This window comes from Lissotriton helveticus, chromosome 12 (assembly GCF_964261635.1).
Source record: "Lissotriton helveticus chromosome 12, aLisHel1.1, whole genome shotgun sequence".
Classification (NCBI taxonomy): Eukaryota; Metazoa; Chordata; class Amphibia; order Caudata; family Salamandridae; genus Lissotriton; species Lissotriton helveticus.
In genome coordinates, this window is record NC_136073.1 from 652,917,336 (window position 1) to 652,945,291 (window position 27,956).

The 27,956-nt window shown below is 45.4% G+C and overlaps 1 protein-coding gene across 1 annotated transcript in view; it reads right to left on the minus strand.

The window, feature by feature from the left end:
• Nucleotides 1–27,956, minus strand: part of LOC144798085 (uncharacterized) — a 159,473-nt gene that overhangs the window by 120,987 nt on the left and 10,530 nt on the right. Inside the window, exon 3 of the mRNA XM_078668855.1 lies at nt 4,559–4,746. Coding sequence (XP_078524981.1) covers nt 4,559–4,746 — 188 coding nt within the window. The remainder of the gene's footprint in view (nt 1–4,558; nt 4,747–27,956) is intronic.

Sequence of the window (27,956 nt, forward strand, 5' to 3'; positions counted from 1 at the left end):
AGAAACATGTCTCTTGTCGGCAGCAGCCCTAACTTGCTGTCCAGTTCTTGAAGACTTGTACTGGGAGCACTGAGGGCCTGCCTCCCGGAGGAGCTTTAGAGTGCATGGAATCATACCTCCCACACTGTTTATGGTGTGGAGGTATGATTTCAAATGTTTATTACCAAAAATGACCGAGTTTGTTACAGCCAGTTTAGAGATGGTCATCTCGTAATGACGCATGGCCACGCTACATGTCATAGTGACTGATGCATTTACAACCCGGGAGAATGGACTCAGAAGGATGTAGGTGTGCCCTGCTCAAGCAGGGGCACCCTCACACTTAAAACCGAGCACCCTACTTTGAGGATTGAAAGGCCTGCCTTAGGGGTGACTTAGGTTTTAAGTGTAGTGACCACAGAAATAGGGAAACCTATATCTGTCGTAAGTGGGGGCAGCACCAGCTTACACAGGCTACAATTGCAGGACTGGAGTCACAATTGGACTGGTTTCTCATGGGTGGCATAATACATGCTTCAGCCCATTGGAGACCCCTGGTGTACCTATGCCTTGGGTACCTTGGTACCACATACTGGGGACTTATAAGAATACACCAGTAGCCAATCTGGGGTGTACCCAAGTACTTACCATAGACAATTTAGGGGAGAAAGCACAGACACTGGGGTCCTGATTACTAGTATCCCAGTCAGTCTAGTCAGAGATGGCATAACACCAGGCAAAAAGGGGGTAACCATGAAAGCAGATCCTTCTTTGCTACAAGTATGCTTGGTCTTGTACTGCAATCCAGCACCATCACTGGCTTGCCCTAGAACTAGCGCAGAGGTCAGTTCTCACCGAAGTCAATAAGTTTAATTTGAGGTTCTTTCCACTTCAGCAGTTTGAGCATTTTACAAGCTTGTGAAGTTACTGCAGTTAATACAAGTAATCTCAGGTTTATCTAAAGCAGGAGGCATCCTCCCTGGTGTCCTGCAAAGCCAAATTGATGTCCAGTATGGGCTGAACAGTAATCCCAATATTGTCCCCAGAAGTACCCTCAATCGCATTGCCAGTGGCTTCCTCCGTTACCCATTCAGTGCCTGTGATCACCGTGGAGACAACATTGCTTCACTATTTTCTGAAAAGAGGCTGCAGTTAGGAGTTGGACCTTCCCTGCTCTCCCCCATAAAGTGATGATTTTCTGGAATCAGTAAAATAAAAGCCCAGTTCCAGCATACTCCTTACCTCTCTCAGTACTAGGCTTATTCTTAAGGTCCTACTCTGTAGATATGTGGCCTTTACTCTGTTCACGGGGAACCCCTTGTCCCTGCCTACTTGTGCCCTGGTGAGTCACCATCTGGAAGGGCATCCTAGTGATACACTTTAGCAAAACCATAGGGCAGAGAAGGCACCACTATAACAAATACTGCCGCCTACAGACCCACCCAGGCGCTGAAGAGGCAGCTGATCAAAGCCCACGCATTCAACTGCAGCATCCCATGCACCACTCCTCTGACTATCATGTCGAGCAATGTCGTGTAGTATGGTACAGCATGTGTGCAAATATGTGTGATGCTACAGACAGACGATACAGGAGGTGGGAGATGATGTTATGGTAATACCTTAACTTGTGGTTTTTATATCTTATTAGGTTTTGTGCTATATCAACTACTGAAATATTTATCAAGTTCAACTTCTCCTAACCTTTACTTTATTGAGGGAATTTCACAGGTTTTTTTTTTTATTACAGAGGTAAGGCTTTTACAATGGTTGAGGTGAGCATCATAAAAAAAAAAAAAAAACAGTTTTGTTATATCGATGTTCACATTTAGATGTACTATTGTTTCCACTTTCAATATCCAATTGAGGGGTACATATTTAAGAAGCTAGACTAATGTGTTTTACTCAGTGTTGGCAAAATTGTTAATATCTAGCTACATGCTGTTTTTGGCAGACGTTTGTTAACAGTAGAGCAATTTTTATGCTGACACCTGACATAACTTGTGGCACGTGTTAGTGCGGAGAGCATGGCAGTTTGGACCGATAGGGAAAGGGCTTTGCTGTAGCCTACTTTGTTAATGACTTAACATAATTTTCAAAAATAGTTGAGTGGGTCTGATTTTTGGAGTCACCCTGAATTATGGCCTTTATGTGAATGTGTGGTGGTTTTGATGATTTCGTCCATAAGGACAACACCTTCATCCACGTCAAGTCGATTGTTTAATGTATGCAACCATTGAAGTAGGTCAACTTTATGCACCAAATATATGTTGTGTTCTGTTTGTGTGTGTATGATGGATGTGACAGTGGGGTCCACAAGGGAAAGGACTTTGGCCATGCCAAGGTTGTGGATGTGGTTCATTTGCAATTAACAAACCCTTGAGTAGGCGTGCTTTTGAAGCCCCTATAAGTTGCCTTCTATTTGTGCCTAGTAGTTATGACAGCTGTGCATGCCAGGCCATGGGCTTCACCCACACAGAGTTTTGCTTTTAATTGTGAAGTTGCAACCCACAGCATCTGCGGCCAGAAATGTTCAAGAACTCTTGTGCAGGGTGTGAAAACAGTCATCTAATGACTTAGCACATAAACAGTGGCCACCACTTCAGTTGTTTACCTAGCTTTATCTGTGGTTTGCCAAGATTTATGGACAAATACAGCACAGGTGGGTGCATGCAGGATAGACACTCAGGGCCATATTTAGAAGCCTCTAACGCCACTGTAGGGTAATTTGTTTGTAACCTTACTAGTGTGTCTTAACGCCGCCTTGTAAATATGCCCCGTTGTGCTGCAGTCCTCTGTGGCAAAGGGATGTGCAATGGGTGTTGCTGTTGGTGTTAAACCTAAACACCCATTGCTTTTTGACGCTGCCCCAGATTTCCAAGGCTGAGGCAGCACCAAAACCTAATGCCATCGAATACCAGTTAGAACGGTGGGCGATACGAGGAGAAATTATTAATTTCTCCTTGCTTTCTGCTGTTTCCATGTGCACTGCATTCTGCAGCACACATAGAAAGAGCAAATCGCCATTATTGATTGTTTATGTGCAGGAAGGTGTCCCTTCCTGCACATTAACAATAGTCCCTGCAGCGCAGGCACCCTTACAACATGGCGGCAGGGTGCCTACGCTGGGGCTAGTCAGCTACCTTGGCACCAGCGCAAGGGGAAACACAGAGGCGCACCGTATTCTTTAGAATACGGCACATCCATGCAATTGAAACATTTTCAGAGCGCAGCGCTGCCAAATTTGGCGCAGCTATGTGCTTTGACATTTGAACAGGTACTTTTAAGGTTAATATGCCCTGGTAGTAAAAAAAATAAATCACAAATTCATTTATTCACTACTGTGAGGCCTATCTTTGCCACAGGATAATACTGGGTTACTTTATTACATTTAATAAATGATAGCTTTTGATTGGGAGCATGTAGGAAAGTCATGTTTGGTGTCTGTGAAATTTTAATGTAAAATCCTCTTAATGGTAATGTTGGTGTTTAAGTCACAATTTTGTAAATGGCACTTTTATAAAGTTGGATTTTTCCTATTCCAACCATTTGGGACTTGCAGCCTGTTCCTGAGTCACATGACTAGGTGTGAGTGGCAGCTGGCCGTTGTATATTCCTTCCAGACAGCCACACAATAGAGGGATTAGGAGTGGTTGAATGGGCTATCTCAGTCAGGCTGGGGGGGAAGGGGGTAGAGTGAGGCACAGCCTGATTTGTACATCAATAGGCTGGGCCATGCTCACACAATAAAAAGTACACACTAGGGAGGCGAGGAATTCCAAGTCCTCTTGAAAGGGGAACCTCTAGGAATTTCTCCTACTGCAAAGGAGTCACCGGGTATAAAAATAGGACCATCGGTCCCACTCTTCAGTTTACTTTGTGGACCTGTGGAATAACTCAGAGGACTGTATGCTGTGGTGATCTGCCGTGTACTTAGGAAGACTGTTTTGTGGCACCAAGAAGGACTACTCTACACCCTGAAAACTTCTTTGAGCCCCCAGAGTTTTATCAAGCTGCTTGCCGTTTGCACTTCTTGCTGAACCCAGGGCTGCCAAAATGAATCTAAGGGCTAGTTGGCTGGCTTCCTGATTAGAGCCTCAGGGATGGAGAAGGCTCCAACTATCTTGGACCTCCACCTGGACTCAGCCTGAGTGAGCCCTATGCCTCCAAGTGGTGCCCCTCCAGTCCTGGACCCTTAGACGTGGTGCTAAAGGTGCCTAGATGCCTGAAATCCAAAGCTTGGGGCACAGAAAATATTCCACAAAATGTGTTCTTAGAACCAAGAGGAGACTAGGACCAACCTACTCATTGATCCGCCCAAGTTGCATTGCCTGTCCTGCAGGCCAAGCTCTATCAAAGCGAAGCAGATATGATGACCATCAGGTCAGCATTACAAGGAGGGATGGGCAGTGCTGATGGGATTTAAAGCATCTCCAGAACTTGGTACTCCTCCCTATCTGAGTTAAGGTCCACATTTAGGCTAAAGTACAGCTTTTAAGGCAACAAAGCTGCTTTTTTAAAATAGGTCTTCACCCTTTTCGTAAATTGCTTGATGATGAGCAGTGCTTTAGTGGCTTCCTACCTTGACCACCAACAGAGGACCAACCACATTGGTTGAGTACACATGCAGCATGTCTTCTGCATCCACGTTTTCAATGGAGCATGGAGTGAGGATTCCAGCATTGTTGATCAGCACATTTAGACCAGCTCCATTCAGGTGTGCCTCAACTTCTTTTGCAGCTTTGCTGACACTTTCAGGATCTGTAGCTTCTAAAAAACAGAGCATGAAATCAGTAAAACTGGACACCAATATTGGTTATTCCAACACAATGGTTGCATCATGATTGAGTCTGTTATTCTTCTGAACAGAGAGCCATACATTTCCAAGAGTAATTGGTGCTGACTGGGTTGGCATCTCAGTTTTTCTTATTCAAAAATGTAAAACATGTAATTAAAGCACCAAGTGGATCTTTCTATGCAACACTGTGGTATTGAAAATTCTGGACCCATGTCATAAACATCGTCGTATCATGACGATTTTAGTATCAATAGACCGAGAATGACGAGTATACTATACACGAGTATTTTCGTCGTATTTTAGCCACGAGATCACCCTGAAATCAGAGATTCCGTTCTGAACCCTCGGGTTCCATTTTGTGCATGGAAGCCATTTTGTGATTGCCCTCACATAGGCCGATGACTAAGGCCAAAACGAGTCTTAAGGACACGTACACCTTTGCTGACTTTTGTGTGACCTGGGCAAGCTGACTCCACTGCCCGAAGCCAAACCTGTTCGGCCAGTTCCTTTCCCAGTGGCCGCTCGAGATTAGAATCAAGGCACAGCATACCATAAACCTTTCATCGCATACAAACCATGCCTAATCTTACACACACCTGTCTCTGTTTCTTACTTTATGGCTTGCTTTACGAGGAGGAGGTGCCCGTTTTTATTAGGGGTCCGTCGATAACTGATGAAAAATGTTGGGCCTTGCCGGGTAATTGATTGTGGGCTGGACAAACTGAAATATGGGCTCGTCATCATGATTTTGCTTTTTCTTTGTCGTGAAAATATGTGAATGGTCAACTGTAAATAAGGAATGTTTGCCTGAAGCATAATATTTGGTATAAAAGGGATGGCTAAAGTTGAGCAGTCTCCTGAGAATATACACCGTGTTGTACTTCTAGGATACCTGTTACTGGCTGCAGCCAATAAAAGCGATCTTTGACTTCACCAAGAAGACTCTGTGTTTCTGTAGTCTGAAACAGGAATTACTCGAAGTCTTAGGGTGTGTTCCCTGGCACCGCTGGGTTCTGAAAAACCCAGTACTTCAACACTTAAAACACTGCATACTGCCTGCTGCTTTGTTTTGGGTTATGGAATATTGAGAATGCATGCACTTTCAGACTGGCATTGGACATATTAGGTCTTTTGATATTGTAAAGGATTTCATCTGAGCACATAACGGCTAATAAACAATGACAATCTCAATGCAGTTACCTTGACGGTCGTACAGCATCATAATTCCCATTTCATTTTCATCAACTCAAAAATAGTCAACGTAATTTTGTACTTGCAACCACTATTGTGTAATCTAAAATTAGGAACCCACAACATAACAAAATTATAGCATAAATGTGCTGGACCACAGGGGAAACCATGTAGGAATGTGAATAGAGAGATGAAACAGATTATACCAATTGCACAAGTTACTTACCTTCGGTACAGATATATTTGTAAGAAACATTAGTTAGTTATAGATTCCTTACATTAGAATTACCCCCAGGCGTCAGACTGGATCCGGAAAGTTTTTTTGTCAGCAGTACCTCTGCACGTCGGAAGGCGGCGTCGGTCAGCTCCGCGTCCGTCGTCGCAAGGATGACGTTGTGGCAGCTACTTAGACGCTGCCCTCGTGCGCTGACGTCAGTTCTGTACACGACTTTCTGCGCCAGAAACGCAGAGCCATGCCAGACACTGACCATTGGTGCACAAAACTAGGGCCCTGAAAGGATATCCTTAACCCTAGAAATCAGTTTGCAGAACGGGGAGGATGGGTGGGGCGGTAAGGAATCTATAACTAACTAATGTTTCTTACAGATATATTGTTACCGAAGGTAAGTAACTTGTGCATCTGAAAGAAACACGTTAGTTATAGATTTCTAACCTTAGAATAATTATCCCAGCAATACCAACCCAGGTGGTGGGTCTGCGAACCAAGATTACACCAGAAAGCCCTGGAGAACAGACCGACCAAAGAAGCCGTCTCTACGGACTTGGCTGTCCAGGCAGGAGTGTTTGGTGAACATGTGCAGTGATACCCATGTGGGAGCCTGACAGATGTCATTTAGAGGCACTCCTCTTCCCAAGGCAGTAGTGGGTGCCGTCGCCCTGGTGGAGTGAGTGCGCAGCCTCACTGGAGGCTCCTTTTTAGCTAGAGAGTAACCAGCCTTAATACACAACACGACCCACTGAGAAATGGTGCAATTGTGTACGGCCCAACCCTTCTTTGCACCCACGTAGCCAACAAACAGTTGATCATCCACCTGGAACTGTTTTGTGCAATCCAGATGGAAGGAGAGCACACGTTTTGGGTCCAAGCGGTGGAACCTCTCTTCTTCCTTCGAAGGATGCAGAGGCAGAAAGAAGGTGGCCAAAGTAATGGTCTGCCCGATGTGGGAGGCAGTGACCACCTTAGGAAGAAAGGATGGACGGGTCCTGATGCACAGACTGGAAAGGAGGTTTTGAGGAAAGAGCCTGGAGCTCACTCACCCTTCTAGCAGAAGTGATGGCTACCAGGAAATCAGAATTAAGAGTTAGAATACGTACAGAACAATTATGAAGCGGCTCAAAGGGGACGCACATCAAAGAAGTCAGCACAAGATTCAAGTCCCACTGAGGCATAACAAACGGAATTGGAGGAAAAAGAAGCCTTTCAAGAAACAGTTACCTACCGGGGACTTGAAAAGATAAGGCTGATCTGGCAGCCGAAGGAAAGCAGAGATGGCAGAAAGGTAGCCTTTGATAGTGCCCCTGCTGGCCTAAAGAGAGAAGGAACAAGAGTACTTCAGAAAGAGGGGCAGAAAGGGGATCCACAGCCTTTGCTGTTCACCATGCCACAACTTTGTTCCACCTGCAGGTGTATACCGTCTTAGTGGAGGGACGCCTGGATGCCAAGATTACGTCACAGATTTCAGGAGGCAGGTCGAAAGACGTCAACTGCCACCGCTTAATCTCCATGTAAGGAGGTGGAGACTGGACAGGTTTGGGTGGAGGACCGTCCCCTGCTGCTGCGACAGAAGATCCTCCCGAAGTGGCAGTCTGATCAGAGGATCAATGGCCATGTTGAGCATCTCGGGATACCAGACTCTTCGTACCCAATCCGGAGCCACAAGATTTGACTACTTGGGCCTGGTCGCTCCTCATCTTCTTCACCACTCTGGGCAGAAGTGGTATCGGCGGAAAGGCATACAACAGACCACAACTACACTCGCGACGAAAAGCGTCGCCGAGCGAGTGCCGCCTTGGAAATACCAACGCACAAAATTGCTGACATTGCACATTCTCTTCAGTGGTGAATAGATCTAACCAAGGCTCTACCCACTGTTGAAAGAGACCTTGCACCACATCCGAATGAAGACACCATTCGTGATCCATCATGCACCTGCGGCTGAGTTCGTCCAGCCTGGCGTTCAGAGAACCTGCCAGGTGTTGAATCACCAAGGAAATGCCTTGATGTTCCAGCCATGTCCAGAGGCGAAGGGCCTCCTGACATAGGGTCCACGACCCCACCCGCCCTGTTTGTTGCAGTACCACATGGCAGGGGTGTTGTCCGTGAACACCTGCACTACTCTTCCCCGGACAGAGGGAAGGAATGCTTTTAGTGCAAGACAAATCGCCCGAAGCTCCAGAAGGTTGATGTGGAGCCCGGACTCCGCAAGAGACCAGAGGCCTCTGATCTCTGCCTCCCCATGTGGCCGCCCCATCCCAGAAGGTACGCATCAATCACCACTGTATGGTCTGGTTGGGGAAGGGAGAGGGATCTGCCACTGACCCAATCCTGGTTTGTGAGCCACCACTGCAGTTGCTGAGCAGCGCCCTCCGAGATCTGGACGCAATGGGACAGGTTTCCCATATGCTGCGCCCACTGGAACTTCAGGTCCCACTGCAGAGCCCACATATGCCACCTGGTATGATTGATCAGCAGGATGCAGGAGGCCATGAGGCCCAGCAGACTCAGGGTCATTCTGACTGAAACCCGGGACAGGGGCTGAAAAATCAGAATCATAGCCCGAATGTCCCAGACTCACCGCTCCGTTGAAGTGGAGCTTCTGAGAGGGAATCAGGTGTGACTTCGGCACATTGATGGAGAATCCCAGAAAATGCAGGAGGTCGGCCGTAGTCTGGAGGTGGGAAACGACTGCCTGGGGCGATCCCGCCTTCAACAACCAGTAGTCGAGATAGGGGAAGACTGAGACCCCTGATCTGCGTAGTTGAGCTGGGACCACCGCCATCCCCTTCGTGAACACCTGAGGGGTGCTGGTAAGGCCAAAAGGGAGCACTGTAAACTGGAAATGCTCGTGGTCTACTGTGAACCACAGGTAACGTTGGTGGGTCGGCAGGACAGGGATGAGAAAATAAGCATCCTGCAAGTCAAACGCCATGACACAGTCTTGCGGGTCAAGGGCAGACAAGACCTAAGCAAGCGTCAACATTTTGAACTTCTCCTACCGGAGGAAGCGATTGACGTCCCTGAGGTCCAAGATAGGACGCAGGCCCTTGTCCTTCTTGAGAACCAGAAAGTAGTGGGAGTAGCAACCACAACCTACTTCTGGGACTGGAACGTGCTCGACGGCTTCCTTGACCAAGAGAGCCGTAACTATCTTCTGAAAAGTGCCAGATGATCCTCCGATATGCGGTGGTAACGTGGTGGCATGGCTGGAGGGGTACTCTTGAAGGGGAGGGAGTCACCCCTTCAGACTATCTGCAAAACCCACCTGTCCAAAGTGATGGTGCGCCAGTGGGGGAGGTGATGGCGAATCCTGCCACCTACTGGCGTTTGATGGGCCTGAACGGATGGACTAGGAGGGTTTGGAGGCTGCTGCAGAGGGGTGGTTAGTGGACTGGCCCACCTGCTGGCCCCCGGAACCTCGTTGGTTGTTTCCACATCCCCGGCCGCGCGAAGACTGGGAAACTTGCTGCTGCCTTTGGCCCTGGTGGGTTGTGGAATGGAACACCCATCCGTAGCCCCAAAAGGGGTGAAAAGCAGACTGCGCCGGACAGGAGGAGAGGCCCAAGGACTTGGCTTTAGCCTGTGAATCATTGAAGCGCTCTAGGGCGTTGTCTGCTTTGTTGCCAAACAGGCGACGGCCATCAAAGTGCATGTCCATCAGAGTGTTGTGGACATCCCCTGAAAAGCCAGTGGACCTTATTCAGGCGTAGCGGCGAAGCTCTAACGATGTTTAAATGGTTCTGCCCAGAGAATCGGCGCTGTCCAGCCCACAACGGATCGTGAACTTTGCTGCATGTCTCCCGGCAGCAACAGCCTGGGAGAGCACTGCCCGGGCCTCCTGGGGACACTGAGGCAGCACTTGTGCCACTGTATCCCACACAGAGTGCGAATAACGGCCCAAAAGACATGCTGTGTTTACAGACCGCAGTTCTAGCTTGCGGAAGAGAACATTTTCTTGCCAAGATGGTCCAGCTTCTTGGATTCCCTTTCCGAAGGAGCAGTAGGGAATGCGAGGAAAGTGGGGTTGCATGGAGTCGGGCAGTGGGCGATCATCCTGTCCACGGGAGCCCCTGTGTTGGGCCTGGACCACGTGCCCAAAAGGACGTCAGTGAGGGCTCATTAAACGGCAGCAGGGGCTCCGAAGAGCTTTCTGACGGTTGAAGCACCTCAGTCAGGAGGTTCGTCCTGACTCTCACCGTAGGAAGCTTGAGGTTGAGAGCCTCGGATGCCCTATGCAACACCACAGCGTATGACGCTCCCTCCTCCGCAGCCACGGTAGGAGGAGACAACATGCCACGGTTGGATGAAGTTTCTAGACCACTGGCATCCCCAGATCCTCTCTCCAGTCCTGCTCAGTCTCAAGCTGGTCAGTTAAAGGGTCTCCTGATCCTCCCAGTCCTCCTCTGGCAGCCAAATAGGCTGAAATTGGCGAGGGTGGAACACAGGAAAAAAAGAACCCATCGGCGTCGGATCCGGTGTCGACCGACGCCGGCCTGGGGTCAACGCCGACCGGTGCCGAACGCGGTAGTGGTGCCAAAGTAAGCAGTGCCGGCGGAGGTGTAATGAGGTCAACCAGCACGGATCCAGATCCAGGCCTGGATCCAAGGGGGCCTGCAGCATCGGGGCCAGAGCCGGCGGCGGCTAAGACCTAGACCCCCCAACCGAGTCCGCGGGGCCCAAAGGCGTGCCAAATGGCGTCAGTACACCCAAAGATGGCATGCATTGCCTTGTAGAATGTACGAAGCTGGGCGGGACTCACTCCGGGCCCCAGAAGGGGAGGGTAGCCCAGAGTCGACTCAACGAGCTCCGCACGCAGACCACCCCCTTTTGTACCGCTTTTGGCCACCATAAGTGTGGCAGGGTATGCTCAGACGTGAGTCCCTTGCTCACTTTGTCACTGGATTCAAGCAAGCCGGACTGAAGACGGCTGAAATGCCAGAAACTGGTCCTCGGAAGCTTGTTTCCGGTCCAGGGAAGACATGGCTTGGCAGTTCGGGCTGGACTGTTCCCATGAGGCTCAGGGTCAGACTGATTTGCATATAGCCATGTCTGAACTGGGGTGGCAGAGTGGGCTAAAGAACGGTGATGGATTAAACCCTGATCTTTTGACTGGGTGTGAGTGTTTGATTGATTCAGATGCTCCATCCATCACCACCCCCTTTTGTACCGCTTTTGGCCACCATAAGTGTGGCAGGGTATGCTCAGACGTGAGTCCCTTGCTCACTTTGCCACTGGATTCAAGCAAGCCGGGCTGAAGACGGCTGGAATGCCAGAAACCGGTCCTCGGAAGCTTGTTTCCGGTCCAGGGAAGACATGGCTTGGCAGTTCGGGCTGGACTGTTCCCATGAGGCTCAGGGTCAGACTGATCTTTTGACTGGGTGTGAGTGTTTGATTGATTCAGATGCTCCGTCCATCACCACCCCCTTTTGAACAGCGGGAGGGGCATCACCCACGGGCCTCGTCAGGTTGGCCGACCGAGGAGGAGAAGTCGAAGACCAACGATGCTTCTTCAACTCCTTCTTGTGCTTCGACATACCCGACTCCGAATGCAAGACTTCAATGACTAGTCAGAATTGCGATGGCTCAGCGACTGGTCCCTCAACCTTCCTCTTGTGTGGGACCTTGAACTGCGCGTAGCCGACTGTCGCCGTTCAAGCAGCTTTCGGAACCGCTCCCGCAAAGCCTTCGGCGTCAACAACTGACAGTCAGAGCACGACTTGGGGTTGTGGTCGCGATCCAGGCAAAAGAGGCACACGAGGTGCGGATCCGTCGCCGACATCAGCCGGTTACAGGAACTGCAGGCCTTAAAACCGGGCATCCCTCGTGCGCCTGTTCTGTGTCAAAGACTCGAAACACAAAATCAACAAAAAGTAGAGAAAAACGTAGTAAAAAAATGACTGTGGCACCGCTCTTTCTGGATCTGCGCTGGCTGGCGCGGAAAAAGAAAGAACTGACGACAGCGCGCGAGGGCGGTGTTTAAGTAGCTACCGCGACGTCATCCTGTTGACCACTACGCTGACGACGGACACGGAGCTGACCGACACCACCTTCCGACATGCAGAGGTACTGCTGACGAAAAAGCTTTCCAGATCCAGTCTGACCCCTGCGGGTAATTCTAAGGTAAGGAATCTATAACGAACGTGTTTCTTTCAAATATTAATAACAATGAATATATTCAGCAGCAAGCAATTGTCAGCACAAATCAACTGTAGAAATGTTTCACAAAGAAATATTTATCCATGGATCTAGTCATGGAGGTTTTTTCATAACAACCTGAACAGATACCTAAATAGTTCTTTAACACTTCCACACCTTTTGTGGATCAGTCTTTTGAATTTGTATATGATACATAAAAGAATTTCATCAGAGAAATTATTCCAAGTGTAAGTAAGGCATCAAACTGCAAAAGTCAACACATCAGCAAGGTGGCATAGTGAGTTTAATAATACAGGTAATACAAGCACACTACTCTCGATGTTTTCAGTACAGTCCTTAAGAGTATTTTCACAAAGTCCCTTTTATAGCTCTATTTGGTTAGTCATATCTCACTGTAAACGGTCTACATTCGTTTAGTGTGGCTGCTTGTCTTAGGAGTTTTTGGGCCAATGCATGACGTTCTTGTCTGTAGCTGGAACAGGTCACCAGTTCAAAACATTTGTGTATTGTACACTGTAAGGATACCATTCCTTTGGGCTCGTAAACTTTGCAGGAAGCACACCAGATTACAGTACTCTACACAGACAAGCCAACATACATATTTGCACTTTATATTGGTGCGCCCTACAGGTCCTCTGCATACCCAAAAGGGATTTAAATGGCTAACCTGTCAGCTGAGATTTATTTATTTATTTATTTAACGATTTATAGAGCGCCTGGTGACCCGGAGGCATCCCCGCGCTGTAAGGACTTGAGTTAGCCGGAAGGAAAAGGAAAAAAAAGCTTATTTGGGAAACAGCAGAGTTTTAATTTGTTTGCGGAAGCGTAAGTATACAGGCTCCAACCGTAGGCAACGGGGGAGCGAGATCAGCTAAGATCTTGAGGTCATGAATTTTATGTCAAGACTGGAGGCTCCTACTATGCTGTCTTTCTTGGCATTTAACATAATAGCAGTCAGTTTTAACAAAAAATTACAACGAAATGACTAGAAGAGAAAAGAAACTACAATGCCCAGGAAGCTTTGGTGCAAAAGTTCTTATATTGTTGAAGTTAGACTGTCAGCCTTAGCGTGGTCTTCCCCCTAACTTTTATCTGTTTGCTTTCAATTTTGCTGATCTGTTTTTGTTGGTTTTAGGACTCTGTGAACTTTACCACTGCTAACCATTGCTAAGGTGCATGTGCCTTCTCCCTAAACATTGTTTGATTTAATGTACTCATAAATCCCTAGTCTAGAGCACTATATGGGTCCAGGGCCTGTAAATTAAATGCTACTAGGGGACCTGCAGCACTGATTGTGCAACCCACTGAAGTAGCATTTCAAAACAAGTCTCAGGACTGCCACTGCAGAGCTTGTGTGAGCAGTTAACACTACCATGTTGACTTGGTTAAATCCTCTTGTATTACATATGTCACCCTAAGGTAGACACTAGGTTGCCCATAGGGCAGAGTGCCCTGTAGGTAGGACAAATACTTTAAGGTTAGTTAATAACTCCCCCAAAAAATGTCACTGCTGTGAGGCCTACCCTTCTTATAGGTTAACATTAGGGATTCCTTGTTCCATCTAATACGTGTAATTCAAAATTGGGAGAAGGCAGATCTGTCATGTTTGGTATCTATGGAATTGAATGATAAATCCTCTTTAACGGTAATGTCAAATTCATCATTACAATTGTTCAAATGGCACTTTTAGCAAGTTTGCATTTTTCTGTTCTTAGACCTGTGTGCCTGCTGCCTATCTTCAATTCACATCTGGGGTGGGTGACAGCTGGGCCTTGGCATTCCCTCTAGACTGTCTCTCACACACAGGGAACTGATGGGCCTTTCTGGGCACGATAGGAGGGAGGGGATGGGCACAGCTGCAAACTTACACTCGAATAGGCTATGTCCTATTCCCACACAAAGGAGCTCAACCCCCACATTGCACTTCAAAGCCTCTATCTGAAGTCTCCACCACTTCAAAGGCACCACTGGGTATAAAAACTGGGCTTCTGACCCTACCAACTCAGTATACTTCTGGACCTGTGGATACTATGCCAGGAAGAGGAACTGCTGTGCTGTTGAAGGACTTCCACTCTGCTGGGCTGCTGATCTGGGAGAACTGTGTTTTTAGTGTATTGAGAAGGACTGGACTTACACCACTTGAACCTACAGTGACTCCAAGGGCTGGTCTGTTTGCCTCCTGTTTGACATCTTAGGGACACAGAAGACTTTTAACCACTCCAAACCAACACCTGAACTCTGCCACCCGAGAGTCTTGCCCTGCCAAGTGGTGCCAGTCCAGTCTTGAGCCCTTGGAAGTGGCTATAAAGTGTTGCAACTGCCAGAATCCACACATTGGAGTTGCTGCATCGATCAGAACCGGCACATCTCCCTCAACACATCGGCAGGGATCCAGTACATCGCTAGTCAACAGCACGGAGCATCACCTTCTTTTCCAACACACCTGCGCAAATCCAGTCATCACTTGATGAATGCGCGGCGTATCAACTTCCTTTCCTCCACATTTGTGAGGATCCAGTACCGTGCAACACATCACCTTCAGCTGGAAGCTCGATGGCGACGCATCGTTCCTTTGGTGCTCGCAGTTCAGATCTGTCAACGATGCAACAAGGTACTTTACAGCAGACCAAGGCTGGTCCCTGCATCTGAACGTGCTCCATTATGGTCGGCCTGAACTTTTGACTTTGTCCTAGTCAAGCAAGACCAGATAGCCCAGGTTGTAGCTTTATGCTTTTAAGCAATATATTTCAAGACATTCTTTACAACTTCATAACTATGGTTCTACTTATTGGAGTTGTGTTGCTTTGGTCTTGTTATGTTCATTAAATTAAGCTCGGTTTGTCTAACCAGGGTTGGTTTCTTTGTGTGGTCTTTTCACTATTTTACTGTTTAAGTGTTGCACAAATACTTTTCAGATTGCCTCTTACGTTAAGCCAAACTGCTCTGTGCCGAACTACCAGAGGGTGAGCTCAGCATAATTTAGGGTGTGTATCTGACTTAACCTGACTAGGATTGTGGTTCCTGCCTGTACAGTGTACATACCTCTGCCAACCAGAAACACCATGACTTACAGGTGACAATTGGTTTTAGCATTTGTTCTCTACATATAGACCACCCCACAATCTTGCATTTAGCCTTTCTTGCTGTTGGCAGACATAGTCAAAAATAACTTTCTTTGTAAATGACAAATTTATTTGCAGGGTGTTTTCAGCCAGTTTAAAATGTAGTATTGCTGTTTTATAGGATAAATTGAATGCTATTTTGCAATGCAGTTACTTGAGTGCTTGGGCTGGAGTGCATACTGCTTTTGTATCAGCATGACTTAATTTATTAGAGTTGCAAGGTTTTTTTGGTTTATTTTCAGTTTGTTTTTATTTCAGAGATGGCTCCCAGGACTCGTAACACTTTGTTCTCAGAGTCAGGCCCATTGGGAGTGATTGTAATTAGATGCAAGTGCTCACCTGCCTTAGTCCAGGATACATCTTAGATTTAGGACTTCTTTGAGTTGCAATGGTGAGAACGCTGGAGCTGGGATTTGGCTCCTCGTCAAACAAAATAGTTGAAATTATTCCTTCCAGGAAGTTGCTCCGTCCGCTTTCCAATTTTTGAGAAAACAAGATATATCACTGACGCCTGATTTACATTTTTATTGAATATCCTTATTGACCACACAAACACAGTGTATCTTAAATTGTTCTCATTTACCTATTTTCTGAGACACATATTATATATTGCAAAATGGCGAAGTAAATCCATATGGAAAATGAAGATCATTTATGTGAGAAGGTTTTTAAGGATAATTTAAAACAGTTTATTAACGCCTCAGAAAAATGATAAAAGTATTAATTCAAGTAGTAAGCAGTTAAAATCAGTAAAGTCAGACCTTTCAATTTCTTGCTCATGAATTACTAATTTACTCAAGAAATGCTCAGCAAAATGGTTTTCCATTGGGGATAATATTATTAAAAAAAATCCAAATATGTGAAAACCCACTGCTTCATTAAAAGGCCCAAATGCCAGTGAGGAACGTTTTTTGACAATATGTTTTGCAGGACTAGCAGAAGAGGGGGCCGTTATGCCAGTCACATTCAATTCAATAACATGCTCCAGTTTACAAACTACAGAGGCCAAACTCGATTCTTTGATCAAAGAACAGAAGATTGCAAAGTATTAAGGAAAAATTACCTGATTAGAGCAAAGCAAGTCAAACATCCCCGTTTGTCTAGTTTTAAAAAATGGGCAGGTTTGCTTGGTTTCTCTAGGTGCTGGCTGAGCTAGGGTCAAAAACCAGCAGCTAACCAAATTGCAAAATAAATACCCGTTTTCAGTGCAAAAATGTGATGTGTCTATGTTGCGTTTGGGGCCCTTTCCTGTCGCGCCCACTAGGCATACCCACACATGTGAGGTAGTTTTTTAATCAGGAGACTAGAAGGAATGTTGGGTGGTAGGAATTTTTAGGCTACTCACAGATTCCAGGCGTTTTCCTCAAAGAATGTGTGAAAAATATGTGTTTTTAGTCCAAGTTTGAGGTTTGCAAAGGCTTCTTAGTAAAATTACTGATGAGAGCATCAGAAGTTACCTCACAATGGACTAACTTGGTTGTCTGGTTTTCATAAATGTACAGGTTTGATAGGTTTCCTTAAGTGCCAGCTGAGGTTTTCAGTTTAAGGGATCTGACTAAAACAAAACTGGTGGGAACCATGCAAGTCATCACACGCTGGATTTCCCTAGGTGTCTAGTTTTAAACATGTACAAGTTTGCTAGGTTTCCCTAGGTGCCAGTTGAGCTAAGGGCCAAAATCCACAGCTACTAACATTGTAAAAAAAAGGGTAATTTTTCAGTGGAAAATGTGATATGTCCATTTTGCGTTTTGTCCCATTTCCAGCCACAGGCACTAGGCCTACTCATGCAAGTGAGGTACTATTTTTATCAGAAGATATATGGAAATATAGAATAGTAGAACATTTGGTATTACAAATTGGATTTTGCTGCCATTTCAAACATAGACCATGTGTGAGAAAGAGACTTTTGAAAAATACCCTTTGATTAATACGCTCGCATGGGTACCCACAAATTCAGAGATGTATAAATAACCATTGCTCTTAAACTCCATAACTTGTGCCAATTTCAGAAATACAAAGGATTCCTGAACACCCATTTTCACTCTAAATATTTCACTATGAAAACCTATCGCACGGTGCATACCCTTTATATCCCTACAACCAGAAGTGTCTAGCGGACATAATAGAATATTGCTGTTGGAAATTGCCCATTGAGACAGAAAACTTACATATGAAAACGTTGTCACAAGTTTCCGTTTTTTCCTAATCATTTTCAATATTTCTGTATTACAACAGTGTGGGCCTCCTTTATGAAAGGGTTACGTCACTTTTTCCTAATCCTTTTCAATATATCTGTATTCCAACAGAATGGCCCTCATTTATGAGAGGGTTGTGTCACAGTTGCACCAGGCAACGTGGTACATGTGTGACACAGACCTCCAAGTCACATTTTTGAAGCCATGCAAAGCCACTTTGCGTTTCTCTGACTTAGGGGGTGATTTATTTCTTGGCAGACGACCCACTAGTCTGCTATTGGGATGAGAGTAAATTCCCAAGGTGGAGAGCCTGCCAGCCTAATTTATAAATGACCATCAACCAAGCAGTCATTTATAAAACGCTGCTCGGAACTGTCATCACAGCGGTTCTTGACAATGCATATTACTCTGTGCTAAGGGGCTGCATCGGCAGGACAACGCAATGTAGCACAGAGTAATTGTTTTTCTTTACGAAAAGAAAATCCCAAAATTGGATTTTCTTTTTGTAAAGAAAAAATATAATGCTCCCCTCACCATGGGAGCCTTCTCCCATGGCAGTGGGAGCATTATAATGCTTTTACTATTTCTTACTGCCAGGTTTTACTTGAAGGAAAGAAACAGTAAAAAATGACTACATATCCACCCTTCTAAATTGGTCATGCGGACATAAAGCCATTTCTCCGACATCCCTTACTCCTCAGGACACCAGAGAAGTTTTGCCATGGTGGAGGCAGGGTGGTCCCAACTCTGGAAAAATTAAAGGTCCGCCGACCAAATCGGGCAGGCAGACATTCAAGTTGGCGGTATGTATACTCCGCCGCTGATGAAGAATCATACTTGCAACATAAAAATCCCCCCCTTAGTCTCCACTTGTAGACATTTAATTGTTGTGTTAGGATCAGAAATGAAGAGAACTCTGGGCCCAATTTATAAGTTGACATAAAGAGAACTTCATCGCAGCGGCAATGCAGTTCCATCCCCACCAACATAGTGGTCTGCCCGCCTGATCTATATGCTGGCTGACCTTAAGTTTGTCTACAGCGGAGACTACTCCAGCTACCATTTTGGAATTTTCTTTTTCAAAATAAAAAACGTAACCTGTTCTGACAAACAGGCTGACTAATTCAGGGAATCGAACACTCTGATTATTAGACTGATTGAAAGAGGTTATCCCAAGAGACTGATCAAGCAAGCACACAAGGAGGAATGGTACAATCCATGTGAAACCTTACTTGAACCCTATGAACACAAACATAAGACTGACCGTATTATTTGTGTCACTACATTTAACACAACCAGTAATGAGATCAAAAAGATCAAACTAAAACATAGGAATTTAATGAAAGACCAGTTAGGCAACAAGACTACAGCAGTGTTCTCCTGTAAAAGAGGGAACAATATAAGGGATTCCCTTGTTAGAGCTGCCCTCCTTCTCATAACAAAACCCATTAAACATTTGCAATGGGGTCTATAACCAATCGGAGGGCGCTTCAAATGTGGTTTTTGCGCAGCAGGTAAATACTGAATCAACACCAAAGTGTTTATACATGACAGTGTTCAACTTAATCTCCATTCTTTCACTAATTGCATCCCCTAGGATGTGGTTTACGCAATTTGGTGCCCATATAATCTGGTTTATATAGGCCAAACCAAACCAAGGGTCTAGCGTCCTATCCTACAACATCAGAGTAGGATCAAATTACAGTGACAGGCAGCACTGGTTGAACATTTTCAGCGATAACACAGCCAATGATCTACATTGGCAGGTAATCGAACAAGTGAAATCGAATGCCAGAGGCGGCAACAAATATCCGATACTGTAATGTAAGGAGGTGCAATGTATTGACAAATTGGATTCAGTAATGCATGGACTTAACTCCACTGATGACTGGAGAAAAGCAGCATTCTTTTGATAGACCTTCTTACTCGTTTTGTGGATTCTCAGGTCTCATTACATCCTCTGCATTTGGTACATACCCCATATCAATGCTCAGATTATTCCATTTCATTATGAAACTGTCCGCGTAACATTGCAGCTGTTCATTTCTGCAATACACACTACTGCAGTATCCATAATTGTAAAGTCTCTGTTTGGGAATCCCGATATCATAGATGCTTTGGAAATGCGTAAATGTGAGATGTTGGACTACATTTAATTTCTTTGCAGAGTCTACAAGTACAGTTGTGATCTATTGTAGTCTATTGGGTGATTTTTCCCTCTTTATACTGGTATGTCTTTTCCAGTATACAGGACTATGTATCTATCACTAGTGTGATTAGGGTGCATGTTAATTAGTTTGGCTCTTTTCTTCCTTTCAGGTTGCTACCATTTCCTCCTTTTCCTGACGATGACCCTGACAAATTGCTCCCAATAGGGTTGAAACGTTGACAAAAGTGCTAGTAGACTAATGTTGTTGTATTGCTTTATTTCGATATAAAAACATATCATAAAAGCATTGCATTACAGTATAACAATTTGGTAAAAACATTTAACATTTGGTATTATAAAAGAAGCTTCGGAAGCAAATTGGCAATACAAAAAATTAAGAAGCTACAGATAGGCATAGCTTTGCAAGGGTAGGTTATTAGCCAGATCATAAAACTCATGCAAGTAAAAGGGACTCTACTGAATTAATAGCATCTTTGCAGACCTTATTCGCCAAACCCAACCCAAGAATTTTGCCATACAACAGGCTAAAAAGGGTCTGGCATCAGAACATAGAATGCGTAGGGCTACCAAGTGTGATCTGGTACCCAAGCTCTTACATAGTGGCTTGAGCCATCTCAACCTGGGGGCCGCATACGCATAGCACTCGAACAGCAAATGGGCAATAGACTCTACCTTTGAGACACAAAAGGGGCAGTATGGTATGGTTTGCAATGGTGGTTTCCAGGTGGACTCCCACCCTGAATTTAAAATACAATGATCTATCTCCCGGGTTGTGGATCAGGTCCAGGTAAGGTTCTCTAAGTGGAAGCTCCTTAATTAAAAGAAACTGAGCAGCAGATTTGCAAAGGTTAGGGTTTCACCTTCTCACATTAGCCGCCCACAACCAATAGACCTTCTTTAACGTTTGCTTAGGAGGAGCTGTTTTATTGACCAATAAAGACTAATGATGTTTCATGATACATGTACTGTATTTTTATTTTAAGTCCAGTTGAGTCTTTACCATTGTCATTCCTTAGAGAGAAGTATATGGTGTGGAGACAGCTTCGAGGTGTGGCGATGGGGGCCTGCATCTCCCCTAGCTACGCGTGTTTACACGTGGGCTGGTGGGAGGAGCGGGTCCTCAACGTCACACACCAGGTTTGGGTCAGAGAAAAAATTGTCAAATTTTTACGCTATATAGACGACATTTTTATAGTTCGGCAGGGAGACTAAGGGGAAGCTCATCAATTCATTGATGAAATTAACAACAATACCCTAAACCTAAAATTCCCGTCCCACATTAGTGCCAAACAAATTGTATTTTTTTCGATGTCAGTGTCTATGTAGATAACGACAATAGATTACAAACGACCCTACACAGAAAAGCCACTGCAGGCAATACAACCCTGCATGCTTCCAGTCTCCATCCCATGCACACCATTGACAATATACCTTTGGGAGAAATCCTCAGGATCAAAAGAATATGTAGCTCCCAAGCAAACTTTCTCAAATGTGTCAAAGATTTAAGGATACGACTTAAAGCTCGAGGGTATTCTGATCAAGTCTTTGATCGTGCTCTGGCTAGAGCCGACAAACGATCTAGATCCTCTTTATTCCCAGAATCTACTGAGAATGCTTCAGCTGCAGTAACCCCAACTATGGACATCTCTAATGAATGTCCGAGATGTATTACTGCATTCAGTAGTCAGGAGAAAAAGATTAGACAAATCATTAATCGCAATTGGCCTACCATTTTGACGGACACAGTGCTAGGAAGTATGTTGCCAAATAAACCACTGGTAACATTTCGGAGAGCACAGAGAATGGGGACAGTGTTGGATCAAAGTAGTCCAGAATTGAAGCAAAAGGCGGCCTGGCTTCAACCAGCATCGGGGTTCCGTAAGTGCTCTAGTTGTAGTGCTTTCCAATTTGGCATCAACAAAACTCACTACAGTACCCCATTTAAATCAGTGGATACGCCTATTATTGGCAACCACACATGTAAGACTGATCATGCTGTGTACGTCCTGACGTGCACCTGTGGCCATAATTACATAGGCAGTACCAAGCAGCAGGTGCACGTCAGGATCTTACAGCATATCAGGGCCATTTTGCACTGTGACCAATCCTATCCAGTGGCTCGTCATTTTCAAAGCACACATAATAAAGATTTTAATTGTCTATCTTATTATGTGGTAGCCTCAGTCCCCCCTCTTAGACGTGGTGGTAATCGAGAGCTTAAACTGAGGCAACTAGAATCTCGCTTTATTCTTGAATATGACAGCAAGTGGCCCAATGGGCTCAATAATACTGAGGATTTACGCAACTTTCTCTAAAACTTTACCTCTTGCTCGAAAAAATCTTATTTCCTCAGGTAGTCAGGTTCCCTGTTACCTAGAGATGATTGCTTTTCATATTGAACTGTGTGTCTTGGTTTTCTCTAATTGTATCTGTTTTCCAAACATCCTGTATTCCGTGGCTAGTCAAGTTCCTTGTTAGTCACGGTAACATTAGTTACCAACTCTTCACCTCCATTTAGTTATTTATATTTATCACTATTGAGCATTTTAGCACTTTTTATATATGGGTGTTTTTTATCACTTTTTTTAACATGATAATATTTTAATACCTGTACAAAATGTTTTAAATGATGCTTTTTTATAATGACAAAATTGTGAGCATTCCTAATTGTCGAATTAAGCATTCATGCATTTTTTACACAGGTTACTTTATCATGTATTTGCCATATTTTAAATTGTTATTCCCTTTAGCACTCGTGATTGCACTTTATGCACAGTTAGACACTGATCTAGTCCAGCAATGTTATTTGCACTTTATTTTTAGCCTGCCCTGATAACAATTGAATTTCTTACTATAGACTCAGAACTTTGTCAATTCAAGGATGTATCCTGTTATTTTTCTACATATTCTGCATTGAGAAACACTTTCCAAAAATATTTTTATCAATGAAATTATAATTGCTACGTTTAATTAATTAACTGGCATGTGTATAACTGTGTTTTAACTTATTTAGCGTATTTGCATGAAGAATAGCTATGAAACACTCAAGATGTTGTTTATGTCTATGGTCACGTGACTGTTTGAAGGGCGGAGCTTATGCTACTCACTGAAGCATTATAAAAACAAAAAAAGTTGCACTGGTCCCTTGCATGTGAACAAGGGCTCTTGAAGCCCGAAATGCGTAGTGCCCTCCTGCAATAAGGTAAAGAACCTGTGAATCCAGTGGTCCGTCTCCTACTTTACCTGCCTCGCCGGTCCTGGGTGGATCAGGAAGTGGCGTTTGTGGAGTTTCGATATATATATATATATATATATATATATATATATATATATATATATATATATATATATATATATATATATATATATATATATATAAAAGAAGACTCCACACGCCACTTCCAATCATCCAGATCGGCGAAGCAAAAGGAGAAACGGACCACAGGATCTAGCTTTAGCAGATATTATTGTGCAGGTGAGGCAACAACAGCACGACGCGTTTCAGGCCCGTGGGCCCTTGGTCACATGTAAAGTTGTTACAATTTTTTTCTTTTTTTAAATGCTTGTGCAAAACAACACGCCCACTTAGTGCATTGGTTACAGCGATCACCTGATCATAAACATAGAAAGTATACTATGTTAAAATAATTTTTTTCTCTTTCATTTGATCAGCAAAAACATTTTCATTTTCTGTAAAACAATTAATTTGCTTATAAAAACAGAAAATACACACATAAGAAATTGTTTATATTATATATATAAGTTGTTTATGTATTTCTGTACAGCACCAAGGCACAATTTTTAGGTCTTGCATAAGCAGCACGCATGTAATCTGTATGTTGGGCGAAACTCCGCCCACTGCAGGGAAAATTGTCCTGCCGCTTGCCATTAGTTTAACTGTGGCGTTGCTCTTTTTAGCTGCTTTTTTATTGGCTGTTGATTTGCTACGTACTTCCGTTCATTCCGGAAGCAGCAGCGCCCAATTACAGTTAAGTTCCGCTGCAGGGCTGTATCTTTTAATGTATGCACTACTTCCTTTTTAGGGCTCGGACTCCTCCCCACTGTAAGTGGGGGAGGAGTTTCGAGATCCTAATGTTATAAGAAAAAAAAGAAGAAGTATCCTTAGGGCCTTGGCGAGAGGAATTCCACACATTCCTTAGCGTTTTCTGTCATCTGGCCAGTGATTCGTCTTCCTTGTGTTTTCGTTTTAATAGGCTTGAAGTGATAGGGTAAATGTAGTTTTGTTCCGCCATTTTGGGCATATTTCGTTCGTGCTCGCGCAAAGAAGTACATAAATTATAATTAGGAGCTGTCAGGGTGCCTCCGTTAGTGAATCCAGATGGCCGGGCGCGTTCACAATTCTGCAGCTCTCAGCGCGCAGCTTCCTTGTTCTTTTTTTTTTTACAATTGGATCGCTTTCGCGATCTGTGGTCCGGCGTTGTGAAGCTTGTTTGTTCGGGGATTCTACGCGCGTTCAGTTTTTCATTGGAGGTACATGCCGAGTTGTTATGAAGTACATGGGAGCAGTTTAACAGCACTCGGATAACTCTATTGTGCGGACCAGGCATGTGAGTGAGCACGAGCTTATTGCCAGCGCGCCGGAGATGCACCTTAACCCTGCGTGTAAAGAGTGCAGATTAACCTAACAACCGGCACAGGGGAGGGGTCCTTCCCACACACCCCTCGAAGGAGGGCCCACTTACAACTTTACATCACAAGATCACTTCTGATTAGCCGGTGCCGAGATACCGCTGGCAAAGGACTGAATAACAGAGGCTTCGACTGCAGGAAAACACAAGACGTGAGGCACCCGACACCGCCCTACAAAGACATGCAAAAAGAAATACAGCAATCTACCCCCAAAGGAGCCTACGAAGGGCCTGGCTGGACGCCACCCGGAGTGCAGGGCAACAATCCATCCACTCAAAGACTGGTGGGCCATCTCGCATAGCGCACAGAGGACCTGCTGGTGGGCGCTTTAAGGCGTGGATCCAGCGCTCTTTAAAGTGTGATAAATATCACAAGAGCGATAGAATTCAACACCGAAGGAGAACCACATCCAACATATCTGTTGTAGGGGTGTATGTTTTTTTCATGGGCTGTGCGGGTCTGTCACTGGGACGAAGTACACTGCCGAACAGAATCAAGTGACGCCCTAGCAAGTGTGCCATAGCAACACAGACACTGAAGTGCGCCCCAACAGCTTCGCACAATGCCTGCAAACTTACAACAGAGGATGTTGGGATCGCAGCTGAGCCGTGCCCATGCGATCCCCGGCCTCTTTGCAGTCACTGCCACGTGGCTGGCTCATTCTTTGAAAAGGAGGTGCAGGTTAATGGAAAAGGCAGAGAGGTGTGGGCAGGAGGGGGCGTTTGAGAAATATCCAAGCGGCAGAATGAGATAGCTCAGTGTGATAATAGACACTAGCTGAAATGTTAATCATGTGTAACTTAACGTGTATTCAAGAAAACAAAGATAGAAGCAAAACTCAGGAGGGTGGACATGGCCCCGAGCCCCTGAACCTGTCAGAACCCGGTTACTCACACGCCTCAACTAACTACGCTGATTAGTTAGGGCGACCAGAATTTTAAAACAAAATACCGGGACTTTTCACAAAAATAGAAGGACGATAATTTTATGTCAAGCGAGCGCACAGAATGACAGGCCTCCTCAGCAGAGAATTACAAAACAGGCAGTAATAACATACATAAGATACAATTTTTAAACCCAGTAGCTTGCCTGGGAATTAAATTGTTTTCTTGGAACAACTGCTAACTATCCCTGCTTTGTAAAACATAACCCCCCCCCCCCCACGTTTTTAGTCGACCCTCTCCAAAAACCGGGACAGGAGCTACATTTCTCGAAAACTGCCCGGACAGCTGGTGAAAAACGGGGACCGTCCTGGCAAATCCGGGACGCCTGGTCACCCTATGATTAGTGCGGCATGCGAAAACAAACATTGCCAAAGCAAACATGTCTCACTCGGGTATGGTTTTTTTAACCATGTAGTACAACAACCCAACATGGCTGAATAGTATACATTTTTTTTAAAGCTATGAAGCAGTCAACAATGACCGAACCGAGGTGCAGTTATTTTCAGTCATGTTGCTGTGCAACATGGATCAAAACCAATAGTTCTCACATAGTTGCGACCTACTGGCTTGCCTCGACGTCGAGTATACTCTTTTGGGATTAAGGGGCATAACTGTGAGGCTGTTAGATCTGATATGGACTTGAAGCCAGCCCATTACTGCACAGCCTGGCAACGGATTACTTTCCGTAATTGATTAGATTGTACGTGGTTAACGATCACAGCCACACTGGTTTAGTTACAGGTTTGTGAACCGCATCCCCAGGCCTGCTGCACCCTAAAAAGATTAATGTTGGCTAACCTTTCCATTTTACAGTAAATATGTGGAAGAGAACTGTGAGTTTAAGAGCCTGATTTCTTCTTGGCACGCCGTGTTCACAGACAACCAGTACTACCACTACCAGTACCACCACCAGTACTACCAGTACTACAGCCACCAGTACTACCTCTACCACCACCACCAGTACTACCAGTACCACGACCACCAGTACTACCACTACCAGTACTACCACTACCAGTACCACTACCACCACCAGTAATACCACCACCAGTACCACCACCAGCAGTACTACCAGTACTACCACCATCAGTACTACCAGTACTACCACCACCAGTACTACCACTACCAGTACCACCACCAACAGTACTAACACTACCAGTACCACCACCACCACCAGTACTACCAGTACTACAGCCACCAGTACTGCCACTACCACCACCACCAGTACTACCAGTACCACGACCACCAGTACTACCACTACCAGTACTACCACTACCAGTACCACTACCACCACCAGTACTACCACCACCAGTACCACCACCACCAGTACTACCACTACCAGTACCACCACCACCACCAGTACTACCAGTACTACAGCCACCAGTACTACCACTACCACCACAACCAGTACTACCAGTACCACGACCACCAGTACTACCACTACCAGTACTACCAGTACCACTACCACCACCAGTACTACCACCACCAGTACCACCACCACCAGTACTACCACTACCAGTACTACAGGCAGCAGTACCACCACCAGTAGCACTACCACTACCTGTACCACCACCAGTACTACCACTACCAGTACCACCACCACCAGTACTACCACTACCAGTACCACCACCAGTACCACCACTACCAGTACTACCACCACCAGTACTACCACCACCAGTACTACCACTACCAGTACCACCACCTCCAGTACTACCACTACTACCACTACCAGTTCCACCACCACCAGTACTACCAGTAACACCACCACCAGTACTACCACTACCAGTACCACCACCACCAGTACTACCACTACCAGTACCACCACCACCAGTACTACCACTACCAGTACCACCACCACCACCAGTACTACCAGTACTACCACCATCAGTACTACCAGTACTACCACCACCAGTACTACCACTACTACACCCACCAGTACTACCACTACTACAGCCACCAGTACTACTACTACCACCACCACCAGTACTACTACCACCACCAGTACTACCAGTACCACCACCATCAGTACTACCACAACCAGTACTACCAGTACCACTACCACCACCACCAGTACCACCACCACCAGTACTACCACCACCAGTACTACCAGTACCACCACCACCACCAGTACTACCACTACCACCACCACCACCAGTACTACCAGTACTACAGCCTCCAGTACTACCACTACCACCACCACCAGTACTACCAGTGCCACGACCACCAGTACTACCACTACCAGTACTACCACTACCAGTACCACTACCACCACCAGTACTACCACCACCAGTACCACCACCACCAGTACTACCACTACCAGTACTACGGCCAGCAGTACCACCACCACTAGCACTACCACTACCGGTACCACCACCAGTACTACCACTACCATTACCACCACCAGCAGTACTACCACTACCAGTACCACCACCAGTACCACCACTACCAGTACCACCACTACCAGTACTACCACCACCAGTACTACCACCACCAGTACTACCATTACCAGTACCACCACC